General features: G+C 50.4%; 1 protein-coding gene across 1 annotated transcript in view; it reads left to right on the top strand.

Annotated features, from left to right (window-relative positions):
- Positions 1 to 4,970: 4,970 nt before the first annotated feature.
- Positions 4,971 to 17,265, top strand: part of CACNG8 (calcium voltage-gated channel auxiliary subunit gamma 8) — a 21,071-nt gene continuing 8,776 nt past the window's right edge. The window contains 3 exon segments of the mRNA XM_024742201.1: positions 4,971 to 5,020; positions 6,853 to 7,193; positions 16,427 to 16,510. Coding sequence (XP_024597969.1) covers positions 4,971 to 5,020; positions 6,853 to 7,193; positions 16,427 to 16,510 — 475 coding nt within the window.

Below are 17,265 nucleotides of genomic sequence, written 5' to 3'. Positions count from 1 at the left end.
AAAAAAAAAAAAAAACCAAAAGAAAACACATCACCTGATTAGGTCAGGCCCACCCAGGATAATCTTTCTTTTGACTAACTTCAAGTCAACTTATTAGGGACCTTAATTACACAAGCAAAATTCCTTCACCTTGCATATAATGTAACCTATGGCACCCCATCCTATTCTCAAGTCTTGCCCACATTCAAGGGGAGGGGATTGCACAAGCGGGTGGGAATATTGGGGGTCATTTTGGAGTTCTGCCTACCACATGGGGTCGGGGGAAGTGAGGGTGGAGGACCTTCTCAAGGTTAGGGGCTTAGCAGACTTGTCTCTGAGTCTACAGCCTCTAGGTCTCCAGGTTAACGCCATGGGAGACCTCGGCTAATGTGAGATGAATTCATGAGCAAATTTAGAAATGAGAGCTGAAAGCGTCCATCACCTGCATCTTCTGGGACACCCCTTCTGAAGAGTCCGTCAGTGAGCTGAAGAGTTGCTCAGCGGGTCTAATATTTCTGTCTTGCAGAATGAAGTCCAGAGATGCTGCCTCATTTCTCAAAAGGATAAACATGTGATCCAGACATTCCACTCCTAGGTATACATCCGACAGATGTGAAAACATACCTTCCCACAAAAATGTGTACACAAATGTTCACGGCAGCATTACTCATAGTAGCCAAATCTGGAAATAACCCAAATATCTAATAGTTAAATGTGGTATATCCATACAATAGAATATTATCCTGCAATAAGAGGAAATGAAGTACTGATTCATGCTACAACATGAATGACCCTTGAAAACATTATGCTAAGCAAAAGAAGTCCATCACAAATGAACATATATTGTATGATTCCATTTATATGAAATGTCTAGAATTGGCAAATCTATACAGACAGAAAGTAGATTAGTGATTACCTAGCGCTAGGTGGGGAGATTGGGGGTGTGGGGAGATTGGGGGTGACTGGCTGAGGGGTGTGTGATATCTCCTTGGACAAATGAGAATGTTCTATAATGGATCTAAGGTGGATGCTTGTACCATTTTATGATTATAGTTAAAGCCATTGAATTATACACTTTGAGTGAATTGCATGGTATGTGGGTTCTATCTCAATAAAGCTGCTTAAAAAGGGAGAGAAAAGATATGCCCTCTGAAAGAAGAAATCATGATATAAGCCTATTAGTTAATGCCACAAAATTAACCAATAGAAGAATTAAAAATACTTATAGGGAGGAAAAATGAGGTCTCCGTGAGTTAAATCCTTATCTATCAGAGAGAAGAATCTACAATGTATATTGCTGACACATCTAGAAGATAATTATTATTTAGGGATGCAAAGGCAAGTAAGAGAAGAAACAGCTGAAAAGGTTAAAAGACTTCCAGTATGGAGCAGGATTTGAGGTGGAACAGACTGAATTCTTTTGATTATAATCCCTTGCTACTGGCATCTAGTGAGCAGAGTTCCTGGATGCTGCTGGATATCCTACAATGCACAGGACGGCGCCCTCCCCACGCCCCGCCCTGCGAACTATCCAGCCCAAATGTCAATGGTTCCGAGATTTAGAAACCTCAGCTTATTTTATCAGCTTCATGCTGTTTTCGCCCTTTCAAAGTATTTGTTTTTGTGTTTGTTTATTTATAGTTCCCCCATTTAGGATATAAACACCCCCCTCCCCCCACCAAAGGACAGAGAAGCAGTGAAAATAGCACAGGTTCTGGAATCTGAAGACTTGACTCTGATTTCCACTGTTACCGCTTCCTATGCGCAGGATGTGCTTACCTCTCTCAGCCTCGCATCTTTAAAATGAGGGCTAATAAGAGAACCTGGAAGACCTAGTCCATGCAGGAAAATCACTTAGAGTCTGTAACATTCAGCACTCAGTTTATATCAATTACCATTATTGTCCCCAGCTGTATCCTTCTCCCTGGCCAAAGAACGGGGGGCTGAACAAATGTTTCTCAAACGAATGAATTCCAGGCCCCTTCCCTCGAGGCTGGCATTTCTTTGCTTCTAAACCAAGGGTGTCACAATGCGTCTCTAAACTCCTTTCCCCTGAAGAAATTCCAGTGGAAATCTGAGATGCTCCTTCAGGGGAGGTGATTGAATGTGTGGGGAACTCAGGTTTTTTTCTGTCTTCTGTCAGCCCCCAAAAGGGAGGAGCTGACACAGGAATGGTTAAGTGGCTCTGAAGTTCACCTATTGCTGACTGTTCCTGGCAACTCCCCACAAAGAGGCTGCTTCATCTCCAGTGCTGACTTTGTATTTCCCGGGTGATTGTGGGCAAATCACTGCACATCTCCAAGCCTCAGTTTGTTCACCTGTAATATGGGAATATCAGTGCCCACATTACAAGGATTCTGTCAGAATTCCGTGAGACAGTATGCAGACTCCCTAGCCCAAGTCTGTGGTTATGGCTAGCTTAATTTTTGATCATGTTCCTGTGAAGACACAGTCTTGAAATAACTGCTTGTCTAGAGCAGCATGCAAAGACCTTTTCTCACCAATGTTCCCGTTTAATTGCAGGCAGTTTTTGCACCCATTATAACTGAGTCTAGAAGAGAGGAAACGTTTTGCCCAAGGTCACACAGTGGCTACAGGCATCTCTGAGATTTGAACCCAAGACCAAACTTTCTGACTCTCATCTGAGATTTTCTCCCTGGAGTTGTCCCACCTTCTACCCACTGGCTAGTTCTAGAACTTGCAAATCCAGTCTTCTCAAAACTGTTGCATAGCCCTCCGACCCAACCCCAGACAGACTTCTTTAAAACTTATTTCCACTCAAGCTTTGCGCATCCTACTTTTCTCCTCACTCCCATCCCCATCTTGGGGGAATCTGACTCTTTGAGCTAGGGGTGGGTAGCTGGTAAGAAGAAAAAAAAATTCTTGGTGAGACTCAAAAGGCTTTCTATCCTTGTAAGTTTAGTATAATTTTATTTTCAGTGGCTCTTTGCCCTTGCCACTTGGTGGGGGGGAATGGTGGGAAGACTCGGGGAGGTGGAGCTTTCCCTTGGATTTTGGGAAAGGGGAGAGCTCCTGGGGTCCATTTTAAAAGGCCCTCCCCTCATTTCCTTTTGGGGATGCGGGTGGGGGAGGAGGCAGGGGTATCCTTTATCTCCGACCTCCTTCATTCATCTGAGACTGGCCCCTCTCCTATTTTTCTCCGGCTCCCTTTTGATACCTCCCCAGTTTCTACCTCTGTCTCGTTCCCTGGGTCTCTCTCTCTCCCAGTCTCAGTCTCTCCCCATCTGTCTCTCTCTTTGGGTCCCTCTCTTTCCTTCTGCATCTGCCTTTCTGTCTCCGGGCACCTTCTGCCACTCTGACCCCTCTCCCCTAAATTTTTTCTCGCATTCTTCTCTCTGTTAAGACCTTTGCCCCATCCCCAATTTCTCTCCCCACTTTTTCTTTCTTTCTCTCCCTCTCTCTCTCTCCCATCCTCGCAGTCTCTCTCTGTCTTTCTCTCCCCATCTGTCTCTCCTCCCCCTCTCTGGATGACTCTCTCTCTGTCCCTTCTTTCCTTCTGTTACCCAGATCCTGACCCCCATCCTCTCCCTCGCCCCAATCTTTCCCCATCCCCCATTTCTTCCCCAGTCTCTGCGTTTCTCTGTTTGCATCTCTGCCTCTGTCCCCTTCTCTCTCTGGATATTTCTCTGTGTGTGTGTGTGTGTGCGTGTCTCCCTCTCCAACTTCCTTCTGCTACCAGCCGCTGCCTCCCCCAAATTTCTCCCTCCCCCATTTCTGTTTCCCCGACTCTGGGTCTCTCTCTTTCCGCTTCTCCTGGCTCTGTCTCCCTCCCTCTCTGGGTCTCTCTCTTTTTCCCCAGCTTCTTTCTGCCACCCAGACCCTGCCCCCCACCACTTCCCTCCCCCCAATCCATCTCCTCTCCGTGGCTCCCCCATCCTCAGCGGCTCCCCTCCCCCTCCCTCCCTCCTCCTTCCCTCTCTCGTCCTCCAGCTCCGCACTTTACCCAGCGACACGGGAACCAAATTGTCTCCTCACCTTCTTTTCCCCCATCCCGACCCCCTCTCCCTCGGGGCCCGAGCTCAGAGCTGCCCCTCAGCCTCCCCTCCCACCTCAACACCCCCATTCCCCGGACGCCTCTTCATCTCCACCCCCAAACCAGGTCGGACGCCTGGGTCCCTCGCTGCTGGGGGAGGGGGAGCAGTGAGAATTGGGAGCCACAAGGGTTTTCCTGGGGGGGTTGCCGACAGGGGGGCTCAACGTCCCCTCCCCCGTGCATCGGAGAGTTGACCTATCGTTAACAGAGGTGAGAGAGATCTTTTTATTAATCGGAGGTGGGTGGATGTAAAATGAAGGCTCTGTGACCCCCCTAATTCTGGAGGAAGGAGCTGGTCCCCTTCAGAGGGAGAAGGGATGATGACCCCTCTCACATCCCGGAGCTTTCGAATTGGGGGTGTCCCCTGCTCCCTCCTTTGCTGCTGCTGACAGATGGACTAAAGGAAGAACCCCTAAAACCAAGCAGAGTGCCCCCCAAATCGACAAAATGAAAAGATCTTCGAATCTTTATATGATGAAGAATTTCCATCATTCGCCTCCCCTCTCCATCCCCTCCTTATCCCGGGTCCTAGGGGGCCCAGCAGGGGAATGGGTACATCCTGTGGTCACAGGCTCACCCTCCCACCCCCCTTGGAGGCAGAAATCTGCTAGGACAGTGGAGGTGGTGGTGCTGGTGGTGAGGGGGCACAGAAGCGGGGAGAAGAGGCCGAGAGATGGAGAGGAGAGGAAACTCAGCGTCTTTCTGGAGAGGAAAGACAGGAAGCGGCCAGAAGTGAGGCCAGGGAGGCCACAGGGATGTCAGTGTCCAGGGCACTGTTGAATGGGGCCAGGGCAGGGGCCGTGCGTGGGCAGGCAGGAGTGGAGGTGAGGAGAGAACACACGTGTGGGGCACTAGGCCCAGTTGCCATGGAGACACCCCCCCCATAGACAACCTTTCCAACACCCCTCCTTGGAGCAGACCCAGTGAGGGCCAGCTGATGGGGGCGGAAGAGGCCAAGGTCACCCTGGTACTGGGACCCAGAATCAGGTTTGTTTGTTTGTTTGTTTCCTCCTCTAAGGCTTCCAGGCTCTTAACTAGAATAGGGGGTTTGGGGGAAGAAGTCTAGGATAGATAGAGTGAGTGGTGGAAGCTGGTAAGGGATGCATGCCTGGAAGGAGGGTTCGGGTAAGGTGGAAAAGGCAGGGCAGGGGGCGTGGTGATGGGGTGCTGTGGGAGAGGAATATGAATGGACCCTTGGTGGCTGCAGAGTGGGAAATTATTCCCAACTGAAAGAGAGTTGTGGTCTTGTGGATCAAATTTTTCTAAGAGGCACTGTCTATGGAGGGGATCTTTTGAAATTTGGAAGAAAACTGAGTGTATGGTGTATGTTCCTGCACAGGTGAAATAGAAGGGGGAGTTCTGGGGGTGTTCCCAAGAAGGGAAGTCTGAGGGAGACATGAAGGGGATTCTCCTGAGCAGAAGCGATGCTGGGAGCTAGAGTAGGTGGAGGAGGGTGGCAAGAGTGAAGGGGATTCTTTGTGATGTAAGAGAAGTCAGGGTGTGTGGGGGGGAGGTTCTTATAAGTTCAAGAGACAGTGGGATGTCGAAGTGAGCTGGGGAGATCTGGAATTGGGGGGGTTCATCCCCATAACAAGGGCTACGGAGAGGAGATTTGGAGGTCGTGGGAGATGGTGGAAGGGCAGAGGAAGGGGGTGGGGGATGCTGGGTAGAGTGGGGGGATTTCCTTGCACAACAGTGAATATGCAGGTCAGAGCTTGGGAGATTTCTGAATGGAGAGGAATTTGGGGTCTAGAGAAAGGGATTCCTGTGAGTAGAAAATGCCCTGCAACTCACGGAAGAAATTTTTCTTAATGGAGGAGAAAGTGATGGCTATGATGAGTTTGTCTAAGTTGTAGAGATACTCAGGACCAGATTTGGAAGACTCCTATAAGCAAACGAAAGAGTGGAGTATTTTCCTTGAGTCAAAGACATAGTAGGGGATGGGAGAGTGGTCCAAGGAAGACGAGTGGGGCGGTTAGAGGGAATGTGATGGAGATGGGGGGCATTCTTCTAATCCAGGGGGTCCAGCGGTGTTGGATTCTTTAAAAGAATCCCCCCGGGGAAGTTTTAAAAACCTAGATGCTCAGGGCCACACCCCAGACCAATGAAATCGGAATTTCTCAAGTATCAGTAACCTCTGGTGGTTTCAAGGTGCCACCAAGGTTGAGAACCCTGGTCCAGAAACATAGGGTTCTGAGTGGGGTGGGGGTTCCCATGCAGAGGAGACTGTGGAGGTGGGGTGGTAGTGATGACAGCTGTGTTGTTTTCTGAGTTGTGCAAACCGTGGGGATGAGTTTGGAAGATCTGAGTTTTGTTGTGTTTGTTGTTTTTGTTTTTTTCAGCTGAGGAGAGATTGAGAGATTTATTTTTCCTAAGTAGGGGCCGTAGTCGGTGAAGTGGTGGGCCTTGCAGGGGAAGGTAGGGAGTGGGTAGAGCTTTATGAGAACATTTTATAAGAAATGAGGAACAGGACAGGGGTTCCTGGGGAGGAAGAGGCACTGGGGGCTGGAGTGAGGGACGCTTTCCCTGTGGGGAGGACGGTGAGACCAGGGGGGCGGAGCTGGAGGGGCCTGGAGGCCTGTCCTACGGCACTCAGGGATGCCGAGGGGTATGCCTCAGAGTGGGATTAGTGGGAAGAATTTCTTGGACACAGGGAGATTGTTTTTCAGAGAAGTGGCAGTGGCAAGCAGAGTGGAAGGAGTTTCTTCAACCGAGGAAAGAGTCGGGTTTCTTTGGGGGGCTGGGGTGCAGGTAAAGGGGTGTCCAGGGAGGTGAGCCCTCCTGTCTAATCCTTCATCTCGCTCCCTGCCCTCCACCAGCTGCCGACCATGGCCGCCTTCTGACCCTTGGCCCCTGGCCCCCCGGCTGCCCGTGGTCAAACTGGAGTCGCTGAAGCGCTGGAACGAAGAGAGGGGCCTCTGGTGCGAGAAGGGGGTGCAGGTGTTGCTCACCACGGTGGGCGCCTTCGCAGCCTTCGGCCTCATGACCATTGCCATCAGCACGGACTACTGGCTCTACACGCGCGCCTTCATCTGCAACACCACCAACCTCACGGCTGGCGACGACGGGCCCCACCACCGCGGGGGCAGTGGCTCCTCGGAGAAGAAGGACCCCGGCGGACTCACCCACTCGGGCCTCTGGAGGATCTGCTGCCTGGAAGGTAGGGTGGAGGGGGCCCCGGCCTTGCGCCCCTCCATTTGCGGCCCGGCCCCTCGTCCCGTCCGCGGCCGGCTGGGCTTCCTCCCTGGGAAATCTCCCAGTTTCCTGTGGTCCCCACTGCGGCCTCCCGTCTCCTCCTGGGGCTCCTTGCCACGCCTGCCCACACACCTTCCCCCGTCCTTCTCACTCTTCTCTGCGTTCTGACCCTCTTCTGAATCCCGCCCCCCTCGCCTCGACCCTCCCCACTCACGCCTCTCCGTCACTCGACACGTCCTGCGCCACCTCCGCTCGGGACCCCCCTAATCTTATCTTTCCTTCATTCGTGGGGGGGACCCCCCTAATCTTATCTTTCCTTCATTCGTGGGGAAAGCCTCCTCTCCTCCCTCCCTCTCACCCCTGTGGGTGCCTGGCTTCCCTGCGTGAGGGGCTCCCTCTGCCTCAATTCCGGCAGTGGCCCGCTCTGCTTTGCGTCCCCGCTTCCTGCTCACCCTTGAGCTGGGCCCCCCTCCTCCTTTTGCCCTTTGCATCTTCTCTCCCCCACGTCCTACCTCTGCCCTCTGAGCGCCCCTACCTCTTATGGACCCAGTCACAGCGTCTTCGCCATCTCCTCTGTCCCTTTGGCCTCACTTTGGCTGTTTCTCTCCTAAAACATCCCGCCCTAACTGCCCGTAACTCACGGCTTGTAACTCACGGCCCTCTCCTCTTTCCTCTCTGTGGCTTGTCCTCCGGCGGATCTTGTCTGCCCGCCTCTCCCCATCAGGCCTCCCAGCCTCCCCTGCGGGTCCTTGTCCTCCTTGGTCTTTAGAAGCTTCTTCCTCATCTTCCCTCCATTCATCCTCCCTTTGACGTCCTCCTTCCAGACCCTGTTTCTTGACGCTGAGGCCACCGCCTCTTCTAATCTCCATCTTTGCTCTTTGCTTGGTCCTACTCTCCTTGCAGGCTCCCTCCCAGCTGGCTCCCTCAGCCTCCCATCTCCCCACGCCAGGCCTCTTCCTCTTAGCAACTCCTCTGTTTGTTTTGCTCTCAGCTTTGCCATTTCTTTCCACATAGCGTGGAAGTGATGGGCTGGGAAGCAGGACACCTGGGTTCCAGTCCGCCTGTGCATCTGTCCCCCTGTGTGCTCACTATCTTGTCACCTCCCCAAGCCTCAGGGCCCAGGTCTGCAACATGAAGGAGTGGGACCAGCCAATCCCCAATTTCCCCCTCCAGGGCCAAAAAGATCAAAATCCCTTCACTTCTCTTTTTATCCCTCTCTTTTCCCCATCTTTTCCTCCTCCGTTTTGCTGGGCACTCTTTTTTTTTTTTTTAATTTTTGGCTGCGTTGGGTCTTCACTGCTGCGCGCGAGCTTTCTCTAGTTGCGGCTAGCGGGGGCTACTCGTGGTTGCAGGGTGCGGGCTTTTCATTGAGGTGGCTTCTCTTGTTGCGGAGCACTGGCTCTAGGCGCGCGGGCTTCAGTAGTTGTGGCACGAGGGCTCAGTAATTGTGGCTCACGGGCTCTAGAGCGCAGGCTCAATAGTTGTGGCAAAGGGACTTAGTTGCTCAGCGGCATGTGGGAATCCTCCCGGACCAGGGCTCGAACCCTCATCCCCTGCTTTGGCAGGTGGACCCTTAACCGCTGCACCACGAGGGAAGTCCCTTGCTGGGTACTCTTGATGAGCAAGGAATGTTATTATCTCATTTAATCCTATGGGGGGGGTCGGCAGGGCACCACCCTCCTGTTGAGGATGCGGAAACCGAGGCTCAGAGATGTTAAGCTACTTGCCCAAGGTAACCCAGCTGGGACTGGGGAAAAGCCAAGAGAACTCAGGTCTGATGGATGGGATTTGCAGATATGCTTTGTCTGGTGTGTGGAGTGTTTAAAACTGAAACCAAAATCTGAATCGGTTGCCAACACTTAAAAATAGGGAGATTGCACATTGAAAATCTGATTTCCAGCTTCTTTTGAACTAGTGGAAGATCTGACAACACAGGGCCAGTAGCCTGCAGTGGCCACAGTTCGCTGGATCCAAGTAGCAGCTGCTTCCTCAGATCAGGCGTGAGGGTCTCCCTTTCTCCCGTCACCTCTGGTCCCTATTGCCTCACACCCGTCCAGTTTTCTCATTATGTTATAACCTGACACCCAGTTTCTCATTATACACTGATGGACAGTGTACAGCAAATAGCAGTCATTCCATGCATCCATCCCCTCCTCAACAACCACTATTTATTGAGTTTATACTGTGTGCCAGGCACTGTTCTTGATTCTGGAGCTATAGAAGTGGAAGGAGAAAAAAACCAACAGCAAAGAAACCTGTTTTGTTTTGTTTTTAACCTTTTATTTTATAGTGGAGCGTAGCCAATTGACAATGTTGTGATAGTTTCAGGTGCATAGCAGAGCGGCTCAGGCCCTACATATACACGTATCCATTCTCCCCCAGACTCCCCTCCCAGCCAGGCTGCCACACAACATTGAGCAGAGTTCTCTGTGCTCTACAGTAGGTCCTTGTTGGTTACCTTTTTTTTTTTTTTTTTTGCGGTACGCGGGCCTCTCACTGTTGTGGCCTCTCCCGTTGCGGGGCACAGGCTCCAGACGCGCAGGCTCAGCGGCCATGGCTCACGGGCCCAGCCGCTCTGCGGCATGTGGGATCTTCCTGGACTGGGGCACGAAACTGCGTCCCCTGCATCGGACGCAACCACTGCGCCACTAGGGAAGCCCTTGGTTACCCATTTTAAATATAGCAGTGTGTACATGAAAGACTGCTGTTTTTATATGTCTTATATTCTAGAAGGAGAGACAGATAATAAGGGAGATAAGTAAATACAACACCTAGGGTGTTAGAGCTGAGTGCAAAGGAGGAAAAAGAGCAAGGGAGGGGATGGGAAGTGTTAGGGGCAAGGGTGTGAAACTGCAGAAATTGGAGATAAAGGGGACTGAGCAGGTGACATCTGAGGGGTAGGCTAAATGAACCCAGAGGTGGAGCCATGTGGCTTCTGGAGGGAAATGCTTCAGGCTGTAGAAACATTGCTCAGGCTCTGCAGTGGGAATGTGCCTTGCGTCTGACCATCATGGGAGGCCCGCGTGGCCCAGGCAGAGGTGGTGAGGAGGGACGTGGTAGGAGGTGCAGTCAAGGCGATAACACGAACTTCCAGGTCCTGGAATGTAATTTGCTTTCCACATCGGAGGGGAGGAGTGACAGGAGCTGGCTTAAAGGTTAAGGGCATCGCTCTTGCTGCTGTGTTGATTTAGGAGGAAAGGAAAAGGGAGAATGGGAGGTGGCTTATCTGGGGTGGGAGCCGTAGAGTTTGGGTCTCAACTGCGAGTACGTTCTGCCACTACAGCGGGCAGGAATTGCTGGTGGGGCAGTTGTAGGATATGAGGGAGAAGTGTCGGGGCGTCTCGAAAGCGGGGTTTCCCAACCTCAGCGCTGTTGACATTTGAGGATGGATAATTCCGTGTTGCGGCTGTGGGCTGGGGTTGGGGGGTGCATCCTGCGTGTTGTAGGATGTGTAGCAGCATCCCTGGGCTCTACCTTTTAAACACCAGCAGCATCCACCGGTGTGGACACCAAAATTGTCAACTGTCCAGACTAGGAATAAAATCGCCCCTAATTGAGAGTCACTGCTCTAAGGCTGTGGCCTGAGCACCAGAGAATGTGGCGGGGTAGGGGTGGGGGAGATTCATCTGTTGGAACAGCTGGTATTTCACTGTATTTGTTTTATTTACTCTTACCTAACTTATTATAAGGAGGGCTATTATGAGCTCCGTTTTGGACATGTTAAATTGAGGTGCCTTTACCCCCCAAAATTACAAAAATAAATTGAGGGTGCCTATTTGAGATACTGTGTAGGACAGGAGTCAGTATAGGAAAGGACTCACAAAGTGCCGTACAGTCAGTTTCTTAGGCTTTGTGGGGCGTGTGATCTCTGTTGCTGCTACTCCTTAAAATAGCCAGAGATGATGCGTGAGTGGATGAGTGTGGCTGGGTTCCAATTAAACTTCCTTTACAGGCACTGACATTTGAATTTTATATCATTTTCACGTACCACGAGATAGTCTTCTCTGACAGCTTTTCAATCATTTAAAAAAAAAAAAAAGTAAAACCCATTCTTCGCTGGATTTGGCAGGCTGGGTTCAGCCTGTGGGTCATAGTTTGCTGACCCCCTGATCTAGGATGTTAGCGATATGATATATGAGGTCAGAGTTCAGGGGAGAGTCTGGGCTGGTGGGCGGGTCATGGCGTGTGGATGGATGAGCAGAGACAGAAACAAACCAAAAAATTAGTTAAAGGGCTGAAGCCTGAGCTAGTCCAGTGTTCAAAGACAATCAGAAAGATGAGAAGAGCCAGCAAAGGGAGCTGAGAAAGGAGTGACCACAGAGGTTTGGGGAAAGTGAGTAACTGGGTCCTGGGAGCCAAAGGAATTGTGTTAAGCAGGGGGTAAATGAAGGTAGACTTTATTGTTATTATAGTCATCACTCACGTGTCATTGGATGCTCACAATAATTCTGTGCGCTATGTACTACTATTACCCCCATCTCCTAGAAATGAACGCTTAAGGCTCAGAGAAGGAAAGCACCTTTCCCAAGGTCACACAGCGAATATGCAGTAGAGTCTGGATCTGAATCCAGGTCTCTTTGGTTTCCCAGGAGTCAAAGCAATATAACCACTAGCCTCCATGCTATCAGGGATCCAGGGGTGTAGAAACTGCCCCCCCCCACCCCGGGCCATTGCCCCCTGAAGACACTCTGTCCCCAGGAATTCTTAGGTCCCATCCTCTTGTCCCTCTGTCTTTCTGAGAAGTGCAGTAGAAAGTCGTGATTGGGACATAGACCCGAGAACAAGACTTATTGGGTTACTTCCTGTCTGCTGTGCACAGGAAGGTGACATTGAGCCATATATTCTACTTCTCTGTGCTTTATTTCCGTCATCGGTGAAATGAGGATTATAATGGCCCCTAACCCACAGGGCTGTGGAGCGAATTCAATGAGTTATTACACATAAAGCATTCAAAAGGCCAGCAGGCACAGGGTAAAGGCTAGACTATGTCGTTTATATTCTGTTCTTCTTCTTCTTAGTATTATGAATTCAGATGACCAACCCCTGAGTTTCCCCTCCTTGATAACCCAGAAGTCCCAGCCTCCCAACCAGCACTGCCCAATAGAAACATCACACAAGCTGTCTACATAACTTAAATGTTTCTAGCAGTGGCATTAAAACAAGTGCAAAGGGGAAGGTTCAATGAATCTAATTTAATAAATACAATTTATACAATATAATACATTAATATAAACGTTAGTAATACATTTTATCTAACCAAGTGTAGCCAAACCATTATTTTAACATGTTAGCAATATAACGATTATTAATGGAATAGTATGCATTTTTCTTCATACCAAATCTGAAATCTGGTGCCCATTTTACACTCACACTCCGTCTCTGTTGCCACATTTCAAGTGCCCCAGAACCATCCCCAGGGCTGGGGGATCCGTATGGGTCTAGCTCCCTTCTCAGGAATTTCAGCCTCCAGAATCTAGACCCACAGCCCAACTTATTCGAGCGGACTATATAGAGCCCCTGTTCTCAGCACTTTGCGTGCCTTATTATCTCATTGAATCCTCCCAGTTGCTCCAGGGGGAGGGTATTATTATCACCCGAGTTTGTCAGAGCAGGAAGCTGAAGGCCAGAAAGGGGAAGTGAGTCAGCCACATGGCCACCCAGCGTACGAGGGGCAGAGCCGTGGTCCTCGCCGCAGTACACACCCCTACGCACCGCCCCGCATCCCGCTTCCCCACTCCCCCCCACCGCTGCCTGCCCGGCTCTGTGTTACGCGGGCCCTGGGGAGACTCAGAGACGCATCACCACCATGCCTGCACCTAAGGAGCTCCCAGCCCGGCTGGTCGGATAACACGCAGAGGCGTACCGCATAACCCCCGTGCGGTCGGCGCTTGACTCTGTCATTCGTGTGTCACTGAGTGCTCGCAAACCGTATGTGGTCATTATCACCATCCGCATTCTCCAAACGAGGAAGCCGAGGCTCAGGGGTGTCCAAATCCCCAAAGCCACCCAGCTGGGAAGTGGCAGCCCTGGCATGTGAGTCCAGAGAATGTGATTCCAAAGCCCGTGCTCGTGGCCAACATAACCACTACACTCTACTGCCATAAATATGCTCACCTCTGGGACTTCTCCGGCGGTCCAGTGGTTAGAACTTTGCGCTTCCACTGCACAGGGGTTGATCCCTGGTTGGGGAACTAAGACCCCCGCAAGCCGCATAGCTTGGCCAGGAAAAAAAGAAAAAGAAAAGAAAATGCTCACCTTAAAAAAAAAAAAAAGCTCACCTTTGAGGCCCAGAGTCTCCTCCCCATGATTTACCATCTATAGAACTGAGCAATTTCTTCAACTCTATGCCTCAGTTTCCTCACCTGTAAAGCAGGGATACTATCACTGCCTGGTATTTCTAAGGGTTGGTCATGCATACTGTGTTAACACCTACCTGTCAAATGCTCGGATCCGTGCCTAGTGTGTGGTTAGCCCTCAGTACGTACTAGTTATCATTACTGCCAGCATGACTAGTCTGTGGAGAGTCTGCATGCCGTGTACTCTCCATGCTCAACCTCATCGAATTATCATTCGTGTTTTGAGAGAAGTACTATAATCCCACTCAAGAAAGGAGAGAACTTGACCCCCCCACCACCACCATACTGGATGTGCTGATGGGTAAACATCTGCACTCAAAAGGTGTATCTTCATTCATTCATTCAATGGCTTTTTTTTTAAGTAAAATGCACAGAATGTGAAATGTACCATCTTAACCATTTTTAAAAGCACAGTTCAGTGATGTTAAGTAGATTCACATTGGGTCCCCAAGCTCCAAAACTTTTCATCTCTCAAAACTGAAACTCTGTTCCTATTCTTCCCTGCTCCCAGCCCCTGGCAACCATCATTCTACTTTCTGTCTCTGTGAATTTGATGACTCGAGATATCGCACATGAGTGGAATCATACAGTATTTGTATTTTTGTGACTGACTTATTTCACTTGCATAATATCTTCAAGGTTCATCCAGGTTGTAGCATGTGTCAGAATTCCCTTACTTTTAAAGGCTGAACAACAAACATTCCATTCTACATATATGCCACACTTTATCCGTTCATCCATTGATGGACACTTAGGTTGCTTTTGGCTGTCGTGAATAATGCTGCCACGAAAGTGGATGTACAAATATTTCTTAGAGACCTTGCTTTCAGTTCTTTTGAGTATATACCCAGAAGTGGACTTGCTGGATCATATAGTAATTTTAATTTTTTGAGGAACCTCCATACTGTTCTCCACAGCGACTGCACCATTTTATATTCCCACCAACAGTGCACATGGGTTCCAATTTCCCCACATCCTCACCAACACTTATTTTCTGTTTTGTTTTGTTTGTTTGCTTGTTTATAGTAGCCATCCTAATGGGATGGTATCTCATATCTATGAGAGGGTATTTCACTGTTGTTTTGATTTGCATTTCCCTAATGATTAGTGATATGGAGGATCTTTTCATGTGCTTGTTGCCCATTCAATCATTCATACATAAAAATATTTATTAAGCACTTACTATGTGTTAGGCATTGCTCTAGATGTTGAAGAGTGGTGAACAGCCTATAAGCTTACATTCCAGTGGGGGCAAACTGCTGTGTGTTTGAATTCTGCTTCCACCACCCATCAGCTGTGAATTGATGAACCCTTGTTATGCCTCTGCTTCCTCATCTGGACAATGGGTATACGGCGTGGTATCAGCTGAACACTTAATTGTGTTCCAGGCAAAGTGCTAAATCTCTATACCTGGATTCAACCCTCACAACAACCCAGTGAGGTAGGTCCTAGTAGCCCCTTGTTATAGGAAAAGGGATCGAAGCAAATTGGCCCAAGTAAGGCCAACAAGGTCACAGAATGAGGACATGATGGATTCAGGCTTCATTATCAAGCAGTGCGACTCCAATTCTCAATGTTTGGTCACTGCACGACACCAATAACATTATCTATTTCGTGGATCTCCTGTGAGCTGTGGATGAGTTAATCCACCTAGGAAGCACTTAACAAATGGTAGCTCTTAGTGGAATTATTCACTGCCTTATAGTCCTTCTTTCCAACCTTTTCCTTTACCCCCATTTCTTTCCGTGTCATCTTTTGCCTCGAATCTCCCCTTCTGTCATCCTTATATTCATTCATAAGTTAATTCTTTCAACACTCATTTCTTGAGGCCTCCTTTGGGCCAGGCAATGCTAGGGACACATGGAGGAATCAGACCCCATGCCCTCCCCCTGCAGGAACTCCTAGCGTGCTGAAGAAGATGATAAATCAAACCAATGCATGCTAAAAAGGTGGTAGTACAGGGAGCTGCTACACCCCAGAATGGGTGGGAGGTGTGTGTGTGAGCGAAAGCTTCCTCAAGACGGTGTCCCGTGCACTGCTCGCTTGCGAGGGTGTTTTTCACCAATGAAGAATGTAAGCAGGATGTTCTGCAGCATTGGGCAGTGGCCGGGAGGTTGGAAGGAGCCTGGAGAATTGAGGAAACAAAATGTATTTAAATTTATACTTATTTATACATCGGTCTGCAGCTGTGTAAGGAAGTGGGTTCTTGGGGGGAGGAAGGGGCTGAGACTGCAGGACCACTGGAGGCATACTGCACCCCTAGCGTGCCTCTGCTAGCTCCGACCTCTGCATCTCCTCCCAGAGGACCCCACGTGCAGTGCGTAGAGAGCCGGGGAATCCCTCTCCCGTATGGAGGATTGAAGAGACTACCATCCCGGTGATCCACTGGGGCTTCTCTCTCCTCACAATTGGACTCGAAGACTTCATAGGGCCTCATGGGAAGTGTAGTCCTCCTGGCCCTCTGCCGCCTCTTCGTTTTCCCACGCATTTTCAGCCGTTGAAGAGTGAAGACATGGCTGAAAGCAACGCCTTCTTTCTTACAGAGGTGGAAACAGAGGCCAGAGAGACTGTCCCCGTACAGGTTACAGGGCAAAAGTTCTTGTGGCCTTTTAGTGAGTGTTGGATGATTTCCTCCCTCCCTCCCTCCCTTTCTTTGTTTTCTTTTTTTTAACTGGTAGGGAAACCGGGGCCGGGAGGTTGAAAGTTTGTCCCAGGTGCACAGACAGGCTCAGGAGCCATTACTTCCTGTCTCCCAATCAGAAAGGGTTTCAGGAGGGTCTTTTCTTACCCGGGGTTTCCGCACTCTTAAGTGCCCACGAGTATCACCTCCATTCCCCTCCAGGGTTGAAAAGAGGCGTCTGCGTGAAGATCAACCATTTCCCGGAGGACACGGACTACGACCATGACAGCGCGGAGTATCTGCTCCGTACGTGGGGGTCGGGGACAGAGTGGGGGGACTGCCGGGCTTGTGCAAGTGCGAGGGGAGAGGGGGCTGTGCTTCGGCACTTAGAACCACACGCAGAGATGAACGTGTCAGCCAATCCAAGCCCAGATACTGAGATCCTCTGGTCACCGATTGGCTCAGTGGTCTCTCCCGCCCCCTCCTCTCACCTTGGGGCGGGCTGAGAAGGGATCCCGGGAGCTGATTGGCCGTCGTGATGGCCTGGATACTCGAGGCAACTCAGTGCAGTGACTCTCTGGGTTGGAATTGGCCGCTGCGCCCTGGGGCCGTGAGGCAACCTGAGGCGCGGACGGCGCGGACGGGCCGTTCTAGGGAGCTGGCTGGGGAAGCCTGTGGTGAGATTGGTTAGCTACCCCAAGAACGCGGCAAATCCAGAGTTATGATTGGCTGCGGCCTCAACCGGGCTCAGAAATCGCAGAATCTGGTTGCCTAGGGTTTGGGAGACGGTGGAAAGGACTGCAGAGCGAGGGGGAGAGAGAGAAGGGAGAAAGTAAGAGAAGAGAAACCCAGAGCTACAGATGAAGCCAGGCAGGAGCGGGTGCGGGGAGGGACAGAGAGGAGGAAGGGAAGAAGAGAGCGGGAGAGGGAGAGAGGGAGGGGGCAGGGGAAGAGAGAAGAGAAACCCAGAGAGATAGGTGAAGCCTGGCAGAAGGGGGGATGGGGTGGGAGGGAGAGAGGTATTTAGAGATTTGATTCAGAAAGATCTGGAGGAAGGAAAA

Source organism: Neophocaena asiaeorientalis, unplaced genomic scaffold (assembly GCF_003031525.2).
Source record: "Neophocaena asiaeorientalis asiaeorientalis breed wild unplaced genomic scaffold, Neophocaena_asiaeorientalis_V1.1 scaffold614, whole genome shotgun sequence".
Taxonomy (NCBI): domain Eukaryota; kingdom Metazoa; phylum Chordata; class Mammalia; order Artiodactyla; family Phocoenidae; genus Neophocaena; species Neophocaena asiaeorientalis.
Note: the sequence above shows the minus strand (reverse complement) of the source record. Positions and strands in the feature narration are given on the sequence as shown.